The 20,476-nt window shown below is 38.7% G+C and overlaps 1 protein-coding gene across 5 annotated transcripts in view; it reads right to left on the bottom strand.

The window, feature by feature from the left end:
- The window catches only part of PIEZO2 (piezo type mechanosensitive ion channel component 2), a 440,872-nt gene that overhangs the window by 205,797 nt on the left and 214,599 nt on the right, over positions 1-20,476 (bottom strand). For all 5 annotated transcript variants that reach the window (XR_005362693.1, XM_038543881.1, XM_038543880.1 and 2 more), the window contains exon 4: positions 18,039-18,081. Coding sequence is in view for 4 of the 5 variants with exons in the window: in XM_038543881.1 (XP_038399809.1) it covers positions 18,039-18,081 (43 nt within the window). In the remaining variant the exon portion in view is untranslated. The remainder of the gene's footprint in view (positions 1-18,038; positions 18,082-20,476) is intronic.

The following is a 20,476-nucleotide window of genomic DNA, read 5'->3' on the forward strand; positions in this document are numbered from 1 at the left end:
GTAGTAATGTCTCATAGTAAGCAGCCAAAAGAGGAATTAACTTCTACTAATCTGCTTCTAGCTTTCTGTATGTCATGCTGGGTGTTGCCCTGCAGCTCAATGTTTTTTGCAAATGCAAGTCATAACTAATTAGTTTATTATCAAATACATTGAGTGGCCATCAACCAACATTTTCTTTCTCATGAAGCAATAGAATAAAGTGGAACAAAAATAGAGGAGGAGCATATTGCAGGTGGTAAGAGTACCAAGTGTTTTTTTTTTTTTTTTTTTGCAACTAATTCATTTGCATTGCATTGGATCATGACATAAAGGGTACTAGTGTAGTCACTGTAGAAAAAGCTTGAAAATGATTCTCTAGCACATTCTATCAAACAGGTGGTGGAGAAGTTGTATAGGACACAGAGGAAGATGATACACAGGTAAAAAACAGACAAAAATAACACATATTCTCTCTCCAAGTCTCTTGGAGTCAAACATATTTCAAATTTCATACTCTTCCAGACTTCATAGAGATACCTTTTACTATATGATTTAATACTGGCAGCTAGCACTAGGAGAGTGGCCCCATCCAAATACACACCTGCGATGACCCACACTAATTGCAATGGTCTGTTAGCTACCAGGTGAGTTCAGGTCAGGTTAGGTTTTGCCACCGACAAACTGGGCTCTAAAACATTAAGTTTTCAGATCGTTTTTGAATTTGAGATTGTGGGTAAGCGATGTGTATCTATACTCAAGCAAATTATAATAAACCTTAGAAGTTTATAATAAAACTTAGAAGTACTAAGCTATAAAACAAATCAAAATTGCTCCAGGAATAAATTTAACAATCACATGAACAACAACAAAAAAATCTCTGAATTTTTAACTGTCAAAAAGTGTACCCATAAGTAAATCTAAAAAATGAAAATATAAATTTGTAAAGCAAAAATTATAATGTGCTGGTCTACACTACAAATAGAATTGCCAAAGAGTATCTCTAAATATATTTCCCCATGCAGTTAAAATGTAATTTAGTTGTCAGAAGTTTGTTCAGTAAGCATTTTGAGTAATGGAGAATTCATTAACTGGAAGGCAGACTTTTGAAGGCAAAATAGACAATTTAGAGACTCCCAGGGTAAGAGAAACAAAAATATATATTCACACAAAGACCTAGATGCAAATTTTTTACCAGCTTTATTTATGATCACTAAAAACTAAAAATAACTCCAACATCCACTAACTGGTCAAGAGATCATTATGATCTACACAATCATCTATACAACAGAATGCGATTAGCAAAAGAAGGGAACGAAGTACAGATACTTTCAACTCTGTGAATGAGCCTGAAAAGTAGTATGCTAAGTGAAAGAAGCCAGACACAGAAGGTCACATGCTACATGAGTCCATTCATAGGACAATTTGGAGAAGATAAAACCACAGACACAAAAATCAGATCAGTGGTTGCGCAAGGAGAGGGCTGACTACAAGGGAAAACAAGAAGACTTTCTGGGATGATGGAGATGTCATATATCTTGAATGTGGTGGTGATGGGTACATATGTTTGTGAAACTCAGAACTATTTACCTAAAAGGGGGTGAATTTCACTGAACATAAATTATATCTCAATGAGAGGTATAATTGGGTATACCTTAACCCAATGAGAGAGAGAGAGAGAGAGATTGAAGGAGAGAAAGAGATTGAGAGAGAGAGAGCAGGTGCACGCAAGCATGACAGCAAGCTGGAGTAAACGAGTATGAAATGAAAAGGCAATTTAGAATGACCAAAGAGGAAAAACCAACATCCGAGACAAAGTAAAGAAAGAAACACTGCAACCAAACCTAGGAGGCACTTGATACAAATATACTAAACGGTAGACATTGTCCTGTGACACCTCAACAGTCAAAAAGAAAGATGATCCCAGAGGTCCTTGAGCATTTCACTATGGTATTTCCACAGAAGCTGCTCATTGGCTTCTTCTCCCAGGGAATTTCCCTAATAGAAAAATTTATGGCAAGGATAAAATTAACACTGCTGGATGCAGAGGAAATGGTTTTTTTGTGAATCCCCTTGCTTGAAATTCTGGGAAATTATGTTTAACACTCCGAGACCTATTACCGAATCACTGATTTATGGGATTATGGCTAGGTTATTGAAAGAGTTTCTCTTAAACAAAGATTCAATATTTTTATAAATAAATAAACAACATAAGATAAACACTCCCTGAGGGAGCTGTGGCCATTTGTATGCCTACAAATCTGAACACAGTGTGTTTCTCCTGTTTTCAGGATATGAGTCTTCTACTCTAGCCAAACTAGATTGCTCAGCGGCCTTACACAGGCCACGCCCCCTACTCATCCTTCTTCCTGTCCCTGCCCCTCACAGACTCTCTACTCTCCTCGTGTAAACCTTCTTGATTCACCGAGATGCAACCTGCTTTCCACAGTAGGTATCTCTCTTTCAGTCCAGACCCATGGTCTCTCCACTTGGGTTCCTTGATAATGCAAAAGCTATCCATATTGACATTATCCACATGGACAACTCTGGGGTGTCTACTTGAGAATGAGTGAGCAATTCAGGATGAGACCATTTCTTACACTTCTTTCTAATTCTCTTCATGCCTACTTCAAGGCCAAGTATGAACTATTTATCTAATTAACACCTTTATTGGACTGTATAAGAAATCATTTTTCATAGTCAATAATTTTGGTGAGACTGATTGTTCAATAAGTTCATACTATAGTGAAGTTCTCATTTTACCATGAAATTCCACACACACTTCAATTAAATGCTCTTTGAGTGCTTAGGCACTATGATGGCTCAAGAGCTTCCTCCTGGTACACGTAATGTTATGTGTCTGCAGATTCCACAATATCTCCCCTTCCTTACTGAGAGGACATTCTTTCGTAGAGCAAAGCATTTGGCTCATGCTTCTACCTGGCTTTTCCTCTCCTTACAGCCTTCATAGACTATCCTATGCCCAGAGAGGACTTTTGTCCTCCAGGTGCTTACAAGCCATCAGCTCTGGGCTACTCTTGGCTTGCTTGGTGGAGAAAGCCAATCACCTTGTGAAGCTACTTGGACCCCACACCAGAACCACCAACAGAACACATGGCTTGGGGGATGGTGCTGTTGGCCAAATAATGTGCAATGTCAGGGCCTGAGAGGGACTGGCAGTTGTGGAGGTGCCTAACTCCGACCAAGTAAGGAAACAAACCTGAGCTTATCCACTGGAATGAGTATATTTCTTTCGATCCACAGGTTTTTATCTCTACCTGATGCCCCTCTTCAAAAGATGGAGTGGGTTTTTGGTTTTTATTTGTCTGTTTGTTTGTTTTGGCTTTTTTTCTTCCCTTAAAGTAACCCAGAGTAATGAGTGGATAATTTATAACCCATACTAGCATCCTGGGTTGGGAGAGGTGGAGACCAACATTAAGCACTCAGCCATTCAGCAGATGTATCCTAGTAAAAATGAATGAGTCAAGCAGAACAATGTTCATATCTTACCACAATTTTCTTTCAAGAAGTTACACACCTGTTTTCTGGAAAGTGCTAGTGAATACCCAACAGTTGGAGGCAAAGCCTGAGCACTTGGCTTCAGATTTCTGGGGACAAGGGCCTCCTAATCCACCAGACGGTAGTGTACATCCATTAGTGCTCAAATACAAAACGCGCATATTCACTGAAATTACATTCATTCCAGTATGGAATTCTATTATCTGTGTTGATTTCTAAGTAAATACATTTCACCTGTCAAAGCAGAGTACAGAGAAGACTGTAAACCCAAACAGTTCTCATGATGACCAAGTGAAAACAATTTTCTGTTTATGACAAGCAGGTCAATAAACAGCGTCCGGTAGAAGCCATTTGAAACTATCTCTGTGGCTTCTCTGACTCCTCTCATTTAATATGGATACTTCCCTGTGCTATTGACTTGTTCACCGTTCAACATTTTCCATTTGCTCTGTGAATAATGCTCTTGGGTTTTTTAGTGTTCACCGGTCATGAGATGAGGGCAGAAATAAAAGATGTTAGTGAATTTGCTCTGCCATGGAAGTTTATCACCACCTGTCTCTGGCTCTTGTTTGAAGAGCAGGTTTGTGTGCTTGTTTTTCCTCACCACCTACTGTGCCAGTAAGAGTTGTGGGGGGTGGGAACCTAGAACTATTTCCTTCTCAGGTATGGCCTACAACACAATCTCTGCGGAAAAAAAAAAAAAAATTCGCTCAACCTATCAGGATAAGATAAGCCACTTCTAATTCACCACAGTGACAGAATGCAGCAGCATTGATTCCCAAGTCTTAAGACCTTCATGTGAAAAACTAAAAATACTAAATAATGCTGTTCACTCATATAGCCATGACCATAGATATGCAAAAATATTCATAATTTTTCCACTTTCAAGGACTTTATTTATTTTTAGAAATATTTTATTTATGTATTCAACGAGACACACACAGAGAGAGAGGCAGAGACACAGGCAGAGGGATAAGCAGGCTCCTTGCAAAAAGCCTGATGCAGGACTTGATCCCAGGACACCTGGATCACACCCTGACCCAAAGGCAGATGCTCAACCACTGAGCCACCCAGGCACCCTCACTTTTAAGGACTTTAAACACATTTCAATATATGTGGGATGACTTCTGAAACTGTACCCGTAGAGTCAAAGGAAAATACAGTCTGCATTGCCAACAAATTATAATTATTTTATACAATCCTTCTGAAATAAGGACTCTTTTATGTGATACAATGACCTGAGGATTTTATGTAATACGATGACCTGAGGATTTCTAAACTATTCTTCTTCTTCCATCAGAAGAGAATACTCTATCTTCATAAAATATTCTCTCCTTAAAGTTTTCCCTGCTATAAAATGATATTCAGGTAGGCAGATGCAAACTCTGCAAATCCTCTTCCTTATGCAGATGAAAACATTTTTGGATAAAGTGGTGCTTACCAACTGTCTCTGAAATTTGTGCAACAAATGTTATTTTGTATCTGCTCTGCATAAGGCATTGTGCTGCACAGTCAACCAAGACTATGGTTCTGTTTAGCATGGATGCTATCTGAAAGGTAAAAGGTCGATGAAGAGAAATTACACATAACATGTAAAATCAGGGCAAGGAGGTGTCAGAAAGAGGTGAGGCAACCTCTTAAGGGAGTTTCTCATAAGGGAAATGCCCATACGAGGCAAGATTTTGAAAATAAGGCATGAAAGGGTATTCTAGAAAGAAACAGAGGCTAGAAAGTTTGGGGTGGATTCAGAATACAATCTTCAGAAAACTGAGAATGTGTGTAGAAGGAAGTAGTGAGAGATAATTTGACTGGAAATGTGGGTGGAGACCCAGTTTGGGAAGGTTTGGTATATTAAGGTTGAAGACTTAGAAATTGATCCTGTAGGAAATGAATGATTTCATTATATCTGCGTTAGTAAAAATGACTTAGTTTTCCTGTCTAGCAGGAAGGAGATATGGAAATATTGGGATAGGGAAATAAGATAATGCAGAAGGCTGTTCTACATTCCCAAGGAAGAATAGGGTGGGCCTTTGTTCATCTAGAATGATGGATTTCTAAGAGTCCTGATGAAAAACTCCAACATTCCTATGAGCTAGGCTTAACACAAACTTCCACTTTTTTAAAAAAGATTTATGTATTTGAGAGAGAGAGAGAGAGAGAGATAGTGCGCATGTGCATGAGGTGGTAGGGAGACAAAGGGAGAAGGAGAGAGAGAATCCTCAGGCAGACTCCCCGCTAACTGCATAGCTCAGTGCAGGGCTCAATCCCAGGACCCTGAGATTATGACCTGAACAGAAACCAGGAGTCCAACCCCTGACTTGCTGAACCACCCAGATGCTCCCACAAACTGCCACTTTATGTAAGCAATAATGTCTTGGTCTCTAGCTAAGGTGTTTAACTGGAAAAGAGATTTCATAGTAGTTTGAGCTATTTAAGAGCTAATTTCAGACTTGTAAGTAGGATGTAGAACAAGTAAGAAATCTGAACCCCATGCCTGTAACTATTAGGATAATTCTCCAAAACATTCTATTTTACAGACTCAACATCCAAATTTTACCTCCGTAATCAAACAGCATGAATTTCCTATTATTCATCATGCTGTCTACACCAAAACTTGAAATCTTTAAGTGATACATTATACAGTTCACTTGTTCATGTCACTAATGAAATCTAAAACATTCCTGCTGGTACCTCTAATTTTGTATAGAAGAAGGTGCCAAGGAAACCACCTGAGAATTTAGGTTTTTAATTCAAGAACGCACCATTTTCCGTAGGCTCGATCTTTATCACTCATGAATTCAGACTGTTTATATTAGGCATAATTACCTGCTTAGTGAAGATGGAGATCACAAATCAGAAAATCTTTTTTTCCATCCATACTTTAAAAGAAAGAGAAATTTTAATGAAGGATTACGTTTTTTTTTCTAGAAGAAAAACAGATCTGTTCACCAAATACTTATTAAATGATGTCACTATACTTGAATTTAAAAAGTCACTTTCTAAATTGAGAGCCAAAGTCCTAGAGTAAAGCTTTCAACAGCCTAAGAAATGTAAATCATCCACTTTTGTGTGTGTGTATCACAAACATACACATCTAGTGTGTAGCTTTTAATCTGTTTCAAGTATACACAAGATATTTTGGCAGATCAAAGAAAATGGCAATTTTGATCAATTGCACAAGAAACATTCAATAAAATGGATTACATGTTATCACAGAGATGTAAAAGCCACAAATGTAAGATCTTCTAACTTTTCCTCCAATTGTGTGGGAGTTATAGGCACTTCCTATGCACTGAATGTCTGTGTCCCCTCAAAATTCAAATGTTGCAATCCTAATCTCCAATGTGATAGAATTAAAAGGTGGGCCTTTGGGAGTCATAAGTGTGGGATCCTCATGAATGGGATTAATGCCCTAATAAGAGAGTCCCCAGAGAACTCTCCTACACTTTCTCTCTCTCTCTTTTTAAAGATTTATTTATTTATTTGAGATAGAGAAAGTGAGGGGAGCAGCAGAGGAAGAGGGAGAGAATCCCAAGCAGACTCCATTCTAGACATGGGACCCAAGGCACACGGCTCTATCCTGGGACCCCTAGATCATGACTTGAGCAGAAATCAAAGAATCAGCCACGTAACTGATGGAGCAATCCTGGTCTTTCTGCCATGAAGGACACAATGAGAAAAACAGCTGTCTATGTATCAGGAATCATTCCTTCTGTCCAACACTGAATCTGCCAGTGCCTTGATTTTAGCCTTCTCAGCCCTGATAGCTGTGAGAAATAAAGTTTGTTTCTTAGCCACTCAGTCTGTGGTGTCCTATTACAGTAGCCTGGATAGACTGAGACAGCACTAAGTGAATGCTTATGACAAGAATGATTGGGATCTCTATCTATTATCCTATGATGAAATATGGCTATCTCATGACCGTGAGTTTAAAGAAAATCTAGGACAGAATTCTGGTTATCTTACAGGTGTGCTTTAGAGCCAGTACTTTATTTAGACTAAGATAAAATTGAACACAGTTGGGTCTTAGTCATAACACAGCAGTTTTCTCTAATGGTGCCTAAGGAGACTGCTAGACACCACATCCTTGCAAATCCCTGTTGTATACATTTTGGTTCCAAATGGTGACATCCACTAGGCTAGTCTGGGAGTGTGAGGATGACCCCCCTGGCACAGTCCACGGTCTCCTTGAGAATGGAGAGCAGGGGCAGGCGTGCTTCTACTCCCTCCACACCCAGGGCAGGTATCTCCCTGACCTGCCCACAGCATGCATTTTTGCCTAAAATCTTTTAAATTGAGGGCTTTGGTTAGCCACTTGCAATGAATCTGAGTTCCCTGGATATAGTTATGGAAAGCAATATTCTTAGTACTGTGCTTGATCTTTTATTTAATGATACATTTTTGAAAAAGAACTAATAAAGAAAGAGGAGGAAAATATTTATTAAACAAAACGAAGTCTCTTAGTGACAAAGATTATTTGAAATATGCATGCTACCATCATCTGAGAGAACTCAAATCTGTGACTTTAACAAAAGCTCAGGAAATGTCAAAGAATGATGGTGGAATGCAGAGAGAATTAAGCCATCTGATTCCTTGGTGTTTTTCCAAGCTTGTCTCATTGTTTCAAGGCAAAACGCCTAGGTGCTTGTTTTATTCTATATGAGGAGTATATCCATAGAATTGTTATGAATATTTCTATCATAAGGGGCCCTTCTTTGAACCCCAGGGCTCTCAATTTAGCCTTTCTAATGGTGTGATGAGGATTCTGGATTGTGTGTCAACTGTAATGGTGTGAAGCAGGGAATGTGAATCACCTACTTTTCTTAAAACATGCTTGCACACATGTGCACACGCATATACACGCACATGCACACACACTAGGGGGTATTAAGAGTAAAGGACAATAGGGACACCTAGGTGGCTCAGTGGTTGAGTGTCTACCTCCAGCTCAGGGTGTGACCCCAGGGTCCCCGGATCAAGTTCTGCATCAGGCTCTCCGCAGGGTGCCTGCTTCTCCCTCTGCCTCTCTGCCTCTCTGTCTCTGCCTTTCTCTGTGTCTCTCAAAAATAAATAAATAAAATCTTTAAAAAAAAGAGTAAAGGACAATAGAGTCATCTTTGACAACTGTCACTGTGGCCTAAGGCAAGAAAGCAGGTTAAATGGCTGGTGTTCAGAGAATAAATCCATCTACTACTACTTACAAGCCCTGTAGACACTGGATGTAGGAGCTCTTGGTTTCTACGTGCATGATCTGGCATGGTGCTAACAGCCACTGCAGCAGAGTGGGGAGAGATGAGGCATGCAGAGTCGTGTCTACAATGCTCGGTTGAATATCATTACTTAGTTGAATAATGATGAAATTATTCTTACTAAATGGTGGCAAAATGAATACATTAGTAATAAAATTCCATTTCATTGAATATATGAAATTTAAACACAGATCTGGATTTTGACCAACCCCAATTTAAAAAATCCTCTTTCTAGCTTTTCGCTTAATTTCTCTGTGCCTTAATGTAACCATCTGCAAAAGAAGGGAGAGGTTCCCTTTGGGGTCCCTGGGATATCAAACTGCATTTTCTATGACCCCAATTTAACTCCCATTGCCCATGTAGTTCCAAGTAGTTGAGGGAGGAGAATAAACACTTGTAAATTTTATAATTTGAGAAAGAAATCAGCAATCTGTGACACCACCTATGTTCTCCAAGAAGTTATAAACCAAATTTTTCTGAAGGTTCATAATTGTTGATTAAAATAATAATATTACAAATAATAATAAGGCTGTTTTGTACTCACAGAATACCAAAGATACCAATACCAAAGATAAAATTGGTATCTAATGGGCACCTGGGTGGCTCAGTCAGTGAAGAGTCAGCCTTCAGCTTGGGTCATGATCCTGGGGTCCTAGGATCAAGCTCCCTGCTCAGAGGAGAGCCTGCTTCTCCCTCTCCCTCTGTCCCTCCGCTCATGCTTGTTCTCTCTTTCTCAAACAAATAAATAAAATATTTCAAAAGAATTGGAATCCAACCTTCTTAGTTTAGTATCAGTTAAGATACCTTAGTGCTGGTATCTTATTTCAGGTTTTCCAAAGGCCAACCTGGACCAGAGGCCCTGGGTGCAGGTGGTTTATTTGGGAAGCCCTCCTGGAAAGTGTGAGAATGTGACAACAAGGGATGGAGAAAGAAAGCATCCCCCAAGTCACTGGGATTTGAGCTTGTTTGATAGCCTAGCATAAGTCAGCAGAATCCAACTCCAGAATGTTGTGAGAATTCAATAAATTAGATAAGCAAAGCACTACTCAGAGAGGCCAGCATTCAATAGGTCTTTAAAAACATCTAACTCCACGTTCCTCTGAAAACCCAAATCTAGCCCAGAGGTGGGCACAAAGTAGAGGCTGGTTTGAAAATGTTCAAAAAATAAATAAATAAACGTATAAGTTGGGCTTAATTTTAAACACCAAAACACAGGTGCATCTTTTTCATCTGGTCATTTTCTGTATATAAATTCTTTTGACAAAAATTTTATATCATGATTTCAAAATAGCTTGCTAAAGCTTCCAGGAATACTTACATGCAGTCTGAAGGGATTAAAGAATTGAGTAGCTCATCTTTCAGGCCAACACAACAACAGGGTAAATGATTTAATTGAGAAATATCTACCATGTACCTCTGCCGGGTTCACTGGGAATATGATTGTACGTTGCCAAAGCCCAGCTACAACCTTCTTTGCTTGACTCCACAGACCACAATATTAGCAATGATGTGATTTGGATTTAATATGTTTTCTTTTCTAGATGCTTCCCCAAGAGGCAACATAAAGAAATACTTGTCTTGATCTAAATGAATAGGTATTCAAAATTATCCATTATATCCTACAAACTTATGACCTTAATTTTTAAAATTCGGGAAAACATAGCAGTAACTATAGAAATCAGTATCTTTGTTTCTGTCATAATTGATTTCACTTAACCACCACATTTCTTGGATGCAAGTTTTCATATGCAAAATCATATATCCATCACTGGAGTGTAGCTTTTCATTATTTTTCAACATTTCATATAGAATTACCTGCAGAAACAGCATTAATTTCAATAATGCGGCTAGTGATTTACACATAAAGCTGGAAGAGGGCAAAGAATTTAAAAATTGGCCTTCATTTCCTAAGGAATCTGTTCATTCTCCAAAGCTAATAGAAAATACAATTTTTCAGAAAGAATAGATTCCATGGGGCTGGGCTGACAGAGAAATGACATGCTAATATTTATTTGAAAGGCCATTTGTGTATCAAACAGTCATTAAGTGCCTACTATTTGCCACCTCCTGAGCTGACAGTAGAGATTATAAGACAGCCAGACAGAGGTCCTGCCTTCAGAAGGACAGATCTAGTCTAAGACACGGACAAGTACATATAAGCTAATGAATATACCTGGTGGCTTTGTTCTTAAAGACAGTATGGAAAGGGAAGACAGAAGAGGGACCCTGGGGGTGGTGGTCAGTGGGGTTAGGGGAAGGCTCTGGGAGGAGGTGAGGGCTGGGCACGAGCAACCGCAGTGTCCTGAAAAGCACCATAGGCAAGAATGGGGGCAAAGCCAATGAAAGGCAATACAAAGATGTTTGCTAAGGCCCCCTCTGGTTCTGTTGCCACAGAATAAGATCCTCACTTCTTACTTCCTTTATCCAGCCATTTCACTTTGCTCACCTAAGTGAGTTAGGTGCAAGGTGTCTCAGTTGACAGGACAAACATGGCTCCTGCCCCGGTGCAGTTCTCAATCCTATCGTAGGGATCCTGTGATGGGGAGTAGCTGGTGCCGAACCAAGAACATTAGACTTGGTTGTTTGAGAGGAAAGACTCAGAAGAATCCATGTTAATAGAATGGTCAGTGAGTTAAGTGATCACTCAACTGGTGCCGAACCAAGAACATTAGACTTGGTTGTTTGAGAGGAAAGACTCAGAAGAATCCATGTTAATAGAATGGTCAGTGAGTTAAGTGATCACTCACACTGACACATAGAATAAAGCCAAGTCTTTGTCCTTATGCTTTCAGGGATGAGCAGGCTGTAGCTGCCCTATCCTCTCACCAGCTGCTGTGATGCTGTGAAGAAGAGATGCTGGGACCCTGATCTCCTGCTCCCCAAGAAGCCCACTCTGATATAATTACTCTCCAACAAAATTTCTGGGCCCCTCCTCACAGAGGACTCAGTTCTGTACTCAACACATGTCTGATAATCTAGAATATGGCAAGAGTGCCCTGGGCACCACAGTAACGAGACAGTCTCATCTTTCACACACTTACAACATCAAGGTCCAAAGGGAGAGAAACACAGAAGATAAAGTTCAATACAATATGTCCATATGTCACATAATATGAGGTACTTGATAAAATATGTCCATATTTCATCCACTGTGGTGGGGTACTAATATGCCATATGAGAAGAGTGTAGGAAGTGTGGACGGAAGAGGAGGGGCCCTGGGAGGAAGCCATTGGGAAAGATTACACAAAAACAATAATGTTTAAAACTAGAATGGTGGGTGGAAGGTCCTTACAGGAGAGATGCAAGGGAGGAATTATCGACCCCCCGCCCCGAGACAATGGTTTGTGAATTATGACCACATTGGGAAAAAAAAATCCTTGGAATATTTGTGTTTCATCATAGCAGACTGTTTTCAGGGTGATTTATATTTTCAAGTATTCTTTGAAGGGGAAAGAGACTTCATTCCACAATTCAAGTAGAGCATCAAATAAAGTCACATGCAGTACTGTGAGTAATAATATCATCGAAGGTATTGTGTTGATTCTACAGATTCATTAAGAATAAGTTTTCTTGAAAGGGAAAGGAGAAAAAAATGAGTGGGAAATATCAGAAAGGGAGACAGAACATGAGAGACTCATAACTCTGGGAAACGAACGAGGGGAGGTGGTAGGGGAGGTGGGCGGGGGGTGGGGGTGACTGGGTGATGGGCACTGAGGGGGGCACTTGATGGGATGAGCACTGGGTGTTATTCTATATGTTGGCAAATTGAACACCAATAAAAAATAAATTCATATAAAAATGTTTTCTGCTTTTTAAGTAAAGAGGGGTGAGAGATCAGTAATAGATTATTATTTTAAAATAGGCAGCAGTAAGATTTCCCAGGAATTAGGAACCCACCTATGTCCTTCGTGTGTTACAATACGCCCCTATAATGAAGTTCTAAAATAAACTCCTGCTATCCCCCACAGAGGGGCAATGGGATTGTCTACAAGGGGAATATAACATATTTTCATGAGCCACATAAACTGTATTGATGTGTATTTATTCTGAGATACTGTATATAATCCCACAGTTTCCAGAAAGGAATTGGCTGAACACCATCTCATGGCAAGTGCTCCTGCAAGGAGAACAGGTAGGACAGATCCCTGGGTCTTCCTTTCAGTTACAAAATGTCCAACAAAGGGCACCTTTGCTTTCTTATTCTTGGAGAAGACTTTGAAGCTTTAGCTGACTCAGTCACTTCTTTTCTTTAGATGTGGTCACTTTAAAATAATCTGTTAGCAAACAGATTGATGGACAAACTTCAAAGAACATAGCGACAAAAGGATCAATATCTCCATGCAATTGCTCTAAAGAACCAGATAGCTTCATTTAAGATATAATTGGAATTCCCTTTAAGAGAAAGAAAGCTTAAAACTCCAGAAGAAAAAAAAGCGCAACCACATTTAACAGCACTACCTGACACGGTCTTTGCAACTGTAAATGGACAATAACCCTGAAGATCAATATTTGTTCTATATTTTAAGATGTGGGTGCAATGGAGAGAACACTCACTGTACTTCAGTGAGAAAACACAGGATAATGTGGGAAAATACAAGATGACATTTTAAGGTAACATCTAAAGATCAGGAAGATGACCCAGTCAAGATTACAGCTCAAAAAATAAAGCATTACACAATATATTCCTTAACAATATTTATATTTGTACATCTATTTGGAAAGTTAACAATTTTAGGAAGGCATTGTGATATGAACTTTACACTGTCTGGCTTTATTCAGATGAGAATATCCAAAAAGATCGTGATTTGAGACCATGTGCCCAAAGGCACAGGGGTAGGAAACAGAAAACAACACAAAACAAAAGAGACCTATAATCAAGATTTTAGAGTGTTCTGGTATAAAAATCTTCATATTTGGAACCAGGCAAACCTAGAACTGAATGTAGGTTGGTACTAATGCTGGTCAATGGTCATGGCTATATGGGCAGACGCCCTGACTTCTCTTATATTTTCTTTACCTGTGAGATGGCAACCAGAGTCTATAGAGGGGAGTCAGTAAATGATGGACAGCTGGCTGTTTTTGTAAATGAAGTTTTATTGGAATATAGCCATACTCCTCGTCTATGGCTTCTTCCTGCTACAAAGGCAAAATTGAGAAGCTATAACAGAAATTGTGTGGCCCCTAAAACCTGAAACATTTATTATCTGTCCTTTACAGTAACCATTTGCCAATTCCTGGTCTGTGATGTTACTGTATGGACTGCAAATTATTTAACATAGTGCTTAGTACATGGCAGCTGTTTCATTAGATTATTCAAGTAAGGGAAAGGTTAAAGGCATACAAGCTAGGAAGAAAATGTTTCAACTGTCCAGTCCTGTTGATCAATGAATCCTTAACCATCTGAGAAGAAGCTCTTGCCCAACATACTTCACTTACTTGACAGAAAAGATCTTAACCTGTTCTTTACTCTATGGAAAAATGATGCAAGATAAATTCAAATTAAAAGGACACTGAGATACTACTTCTCACCTATCAGACTGGCAAAAATCTCAAGTCTGAAAGCATATCCTGCTGGTGAAACTCTAGAAAATAATTACTTTCATGCATTGCTACTGGGAGTGAAAATTGTTGAAATTCTAGGGAGTGAAACTTGGCAAAATTAGCAAAATTCCATATAATTTATTCATTGATTGTTCTTGGGAGTCTAGTCTCTAAGATCTCTGGCAAAAGCACAAGTGTGCACAGGGTTATTCATCAAAACATTTTTCTGTAAGAGCAAAAATAGCCTGAATGTCTGCCCGTAGGGTACTGGAAAAGAAGGAGTTAAAGCAAGTTGAGTGTGATCCATTTTCCCCTGATTACCAAGGAGATATTGGGTTGAGGGAAAAAAGTGAGTGACCTGATTTAGGTTTCTGGTAAACATATGAACTAGATCATTGGGTAAATAGAATAACTATTTTTTTTTCTAGGAAGAGAGTCTTCATTAATCCAAAGCTTCCAGCAGGAACACCGTGGTTTAAGATGTTATGATAAACAAATCTTCAGTCCATAGATTGATGAGTTAAAACTCTGGAGAATGTCACATGAGCCTTTCAAATTTCTTAAGTGTAAAACTGGAGATGTTGCAAAATCATGTTTCCTGCTATGTGAGGGACTCGCAAATCTCCTTAGAAACCTCATCTATCACTCTGAGCCAAAAAGTATATATGTTATATGAAAAAGAAGGATATGAGGAGCCACATAAGATATTCTGGATTTCTCCCTCCATTACCAGTATCCCTTGGTCACTCAAATCCTGGAAATTATTATGAAAGCTTGATACCAGATAAGATCCCTGATTGAACCAATCTCATCCTTTATGTTACCTAAAGGAGTGGCAACTGTAGGTTAACGGAGTGAAGAATACCTATATACACTGATGGGGAATGATTTCCACAATATACTCCTGATGAAAAAAATCTAAGTACAGAATAATGTATACAATATGCCACTCTTCATGCAAGAACAGGGCAAAGATACAGTTATATACAAGTATCTGCTTGCATATGTGAAAATCAACAACACCAAAAGCTTAAACCAAAAGCTAATAAACATGTAACTGTGGAAAGAAGAGGGCACAGGATACAGAGCTCAGGTGATGTTTCTCTGAAAAGACTGTATACATATAAAAACATAGAATTTGCTCTGGGAGACATATAAATGTCATATATTCAAAAATAAAAGGAAATTTAAAAAATCCATTAAAATTGAAAAGATTCTGAAATGAATTAAATTACATATAAAAGTTAGAATACAACCACATAGAAAAAAAACTTAAGCAACTTAAGTTTTGAGTCCTTAATTATATATCCTTAATGTAATATAAAATTAAGAAGGAAAGCAAATTTTATTTTTTTAAGATTCTATTTATTTACTTGACAGAGAGAGAGAGAGAACAAGTGGGGGGCGGGGCAGTAGGCAGAGAGAGAGGGAGAAGCAGGCTCCTTGCTGGGCAGGGAGCCCAATGTGGGACTCGATCCCAGGATCCCTGGGATCATGACCTGAGCTGAAGGCAGACACTCAACCAACTGAGCCACCTAGGAGCCCTGGACAGCAAACAGCAAACTTTAAAACTTCATTTAATATTCCTGGGGTGCCTAATAAGAATACTTCATTTAGTACATATATATATTTATATATATATATATATATATATATATATATATATATATATACTTATATATATATATATATATGTTTTAAGTTTTGTTAGGAACCAAAATTTTTAGTGAAAAAGAAAATGAGTATAAATATAGTACCAGGGAAGTTAAAAATTCTGCAAGTCTATGTTTGATTTGGAAATAATATATGAATTCAGGTCATTCTTTTATTTTAAAAAGGTATTTTCAGGGTGCTTGGATGGCTCAGTTGGTTAAGCGTCTGCCTTTGGCTTGGATCGTGGTCCCAGGGTCCTGGATTGAGCCTTTCATTGGGCTTCTTGCTCAGTGGGGAGTCCGCTTCTCCCTCTCCCTCTGCCCCTCCACCCCTGCTCACTCCCAAATGAATACACTTATGAATCTTTAAAAATAAAAATAAATAAAAAGGTATTTTCTAGCTCTAACATGTATTGAAACTGCCTGGAAACACTGGTGGTCCAGATATGATGGGCGTCCCTAGTATTTAGATTGTGATTTCAAAATGCCATTCTCCACAAAGAAAGGGAGGGCTCCTTGGAGGAATGGCTGTCTCCAGGTCTAGAATACTGAATGGCCTTGTGCATCCAGTTGTACTAGAAACATAAGAACTTTAAACGACTGGTGGTCCTGTGTCAAAAGGACAAAAAGTAGATATGAACTTGTTCCAAGTGACTGAAAGAAAACAAACTGAACATGCATGAAAGAGGGGGATAGAATAACAAGATAAACGATACCACAAACAGATAAATCCAGAACGTGAGACATTCTCCAAACAATGAATCTGGCTTCTTGACAAAACAATGACATGAAGAAAAACAAAATGAAGCTGGGAGAGAATTGTTAGTCGAGATGTCACGACAAGCTGGAATGTGTGGGCTTCAGAAGCATGCTGACTCAAACCAGTCTCTGCATGATGACATTTTTGAGATGGTCAGGAAATGTAAATACTGACTCGATACTACATGAGGCCAAGGACTTATTGTTATTTGCATTTGACATGATTAGTGGCACCATGATTCCGGAAGAAAACACCCATTTTTTTCTTTTCAGAGATATGTCCACAACCCATGTAGGTATGAAATGACACAACGTCTGAGATTTCCTTTAAAATATTTTAACCCCTTACCCGCCCCCCCCCAAATTGGCAAAGGAAGTGTGACAAAGTCCTACTGAAACTGGTTAATGACATTCCATTTGTTATTCTCTCCTCTTTATATGTTTATCATAATATGAAGGAAGAATCAAAAGAAGGTGCTTTGGGAAAAGATTTCACATAAAATGAAGGAGTGACTTTTTTATGCTTTATTTTAGGTTGGCCTGCGAGACCTACTCATCTCAAGCCAACCTCCTGCAATAGCCTTCCTGTGAGACCTACAGCGATGGTGCTGATTCAATTGGAGTTTTTGAGAGAAAGAAATAAATCTTTGAACCAAATAAAAAATGGTACAGGAAATGCCACCACAGTCAGCCTGCTGCTGAGCTATTCTCTTTTACTACTGGAGAAAAGCATTTTAAAGTATTTTATTATTTCTCCAAGCATTCGGTGTGATTAATACACATAAAACACATTTTCAATATGATAAAAAGAACCAGCCAAAATCTGCTTTGAGAGTAAAAATGAAATTAAAATCACTTTTCGCTACTCCAATAGCTGTACCAACATGGCAAGCTCCATGCAAGACACTAAATGCCCCTGGGAGAGATTTGTCACACAGGCTGCCACTCAGTTCCAATGCAGGTGGGTTTGTAACCTTACTGACCTTACCTCTACTTTGTTTAATGTTACGATGAGTCCACTTTGTTTTCTGTTTAGGGAGACACTGGTGTAGGAATGTTTTCAGCCAGGAGAGCTGTGATCTCAGCTTTTAACTTGGAGCGACTAAGATGTAACAACTTTGACAATGTTCACCCTGTGTGCAGGCAGGGATTTTATAACGCAAAGGGCTACTTTACAAGGAAACTGAGGCTCATGTGACAAAATGATGACTTCCTCATGGACACACAGTCCCGAAAGTCGTGGTGGTGAGACCACTGATTTATCATCAGTAAATTACTTAGAATGAATTAGGACGTGAGAACCTAGAATTGAAGACATGCAAACATGCTAACCCCTGTTTACCTTTCAAAGCCAATCTGCCGAAATGTCTTTTCCCACGTGGAACCTACAAACAGAAGGAAAGAACATAATTAATTGATGCACACCAAGGATGCAGTTAGTTTTGTCCTGTTTTTGCACGCGCTGGTAAATACTTGGCTTCACAGTTAAGTGGGATGAGTTTTCCCTCAAATGCATCGTTCTCCACCTCCAGTCTCCAAATGGCCGTTTAGAGAACAGTCCACATTACGAGCAAGGTGACAAAGCTCTCCCTCACTTTCCTCTGGTTACACTGTATGCCACTGAATCATTCTATAAATGTCTGAATGTGTCAGAATAACATGAGTAAAATTCTCCTGTCAAAATTAATGCAAAAGCATACTGTAAATTGTACTCTCTAAAATCCAGCTTTTAATTTCCTGTGGCACATGGACAGCTAGACGACTCTTTAAATGTCCAGCTCATTATACTCCAGATCTTTATCTCACTATTGCTGAAGCATAAGGAAGAACGTTTCTTTCTTTTTAAAGCTAAGCTTTTAAATCAGAAGTCTCTTGAATGCAAAAATCCTGCTTCCAGTGACATGATTTGAAGAGTTGTATATCCAAATCTATAAAAGAACAGCTGAGTTTAAAAAAAGACTTTCTATAATATTTTTCATGTAATAATTATTCCTTACATTATAGGCATCATAATTTTCTGAATACTTGATATAAAGAAAAGTGCCAATTTTTATCAAAGACCACTTTAATAAAAACTCCACATTAATACAAATTATGGGTCTGTACTAACCCATAGTTTTACATTTTACATTAATCAATGACACAATTACTTTGATTCCAGTAAACACCCACCTAGCCCTATATTTGTGAGTTGTGCACTAACTGGTTGATAATCACAGCAGATAATCAGTACCTTTCTGTACAATTTATCTCTGCAAATGGGAAATGGTAGATTCAGCAGTGAGTCTCCAGAGGCAGCTAAAAATCTACCCTGCTTCTTTTCCTACAGTCACAGTTAAGTAGGATGGTGCTACGTTTCTTTCTTGAGAACTCTGCCTCAAATCCTTTACTATCAGGTAACAACTAAGTGTCTCCAAGCATTAGGTCTTTTTTTTTTTTTTTTTTTTTTTAACGTAAAGCATTAGGTCTTGTGGAGAGGCAGGAGATTATCCAATATTTTCCTCAGGGCCCTCTGAGGACTGAGCTAGTCCCAAGGGAGCATGAATATGGTGTTTCACGATGGTCTTTGAGTTCTTATACTTGGTTATGATGAAGCATTTTAAGTATTATACATAATAATGGACTACATTTTGGAAATGGATTACACACACATGCACACACACACAAATTTAAAGCAGATTCAGGCTTATCTCCTTGGATGAAGTCACTCTAATCCAATTGAATTCCAATATGCTTTGCTGAGTAGGAGTGAAAGTCATGGAATTTTAGTTTACCAGCCCAGGAATTTCCCCCATGGCTCCCGGTCCAGGGAGTAGGCCTATATGAATGTCATCTTTCCTGTAAATCACATGCAAGACAATTCAAAATCCCTATCTCAGGAATTCTTGGAAGACAATTATCCTGCCCTAGAGATACTAGCAATTAAGACACTGGCAAAACATAACATAACCTGAGTCAGAAACCACATAAAGACGGCTGGCAACTGCCTGGCCCAAACGGAGAAGTGGGAGAGATTAAGAGTCTCCTGCCAAGTAAGAACCAGACAGTCTGAGCTCAGACCAAGTGGGAAGGGTCTAGGGGAGGCTAGGGTGATTGGTAAGGGGATTCAGATGCTATTCTTCTCGACTTGCTTCCAGTGAGATCCAAAGCACCTTTCATTCCCGCCCCCTCAGATCTGCTCAGTGTATTCCTAAATTGATTTTTTAAATAAATTTTTAAGAAAACCCCCCTTTTTCATAGACCCAAGCCATTATCAAGGTAAAATAAAAATAAAAGATTTGTCATACTGCACTATTGGGCTTTTAAAACATGAAATTTTAATTAAGAAATAGGTTCCATCTTCACATTTCTTAGAAAAGTCAACTTACTCATATAAGCAAAACAAGATTAAAGTTTTTTGGTGTGCGACTTCCTGTACTCCTTAGAAGAAACATTCCCAGCCACTCAACCAAGCACAATAGAGATGGTAGAGAAAGAACATCCTTCTAGTAGGTAGATATTAATTTAATTGGTAATTTGAGCATCTTACACACAACAGGCATTCATCTTTGCTGTTGATACTCTACTAACCATCTTATTCTGTTAAGTAGGGGACTGAATATATTAAAATATGGTTTCTGCCCTCCAACACCACATACCCTAGAGGTCTGGGTTTTTATGTCTTTTGTGAGCACTTAGTCATGATGAAATGAGAAACACACAATAAATGGAACAGACATATCCAGATCCTTTGGCACCAAGAATATTTTTGGCAGCTCATTTATTCAGTTGTTGGGGAAT

Source organism: Canis lupus, chromosome 7 (genome assembly GCF_011100685.1).
Source record: "Canis lupus familiaris isolate Mischka breed German Shepherd chromosome 7, alternate assembly UU_Cfam_GSD_1.0, whole genome shotgun sequence".
In the NCBI taxonomy this organism is placed as follows: domain Eukaryota; kingdom Metazoa; phylum Chordata; class Mammalia; order Carnivora; family Canidae; genus Canis; species Canis lupus.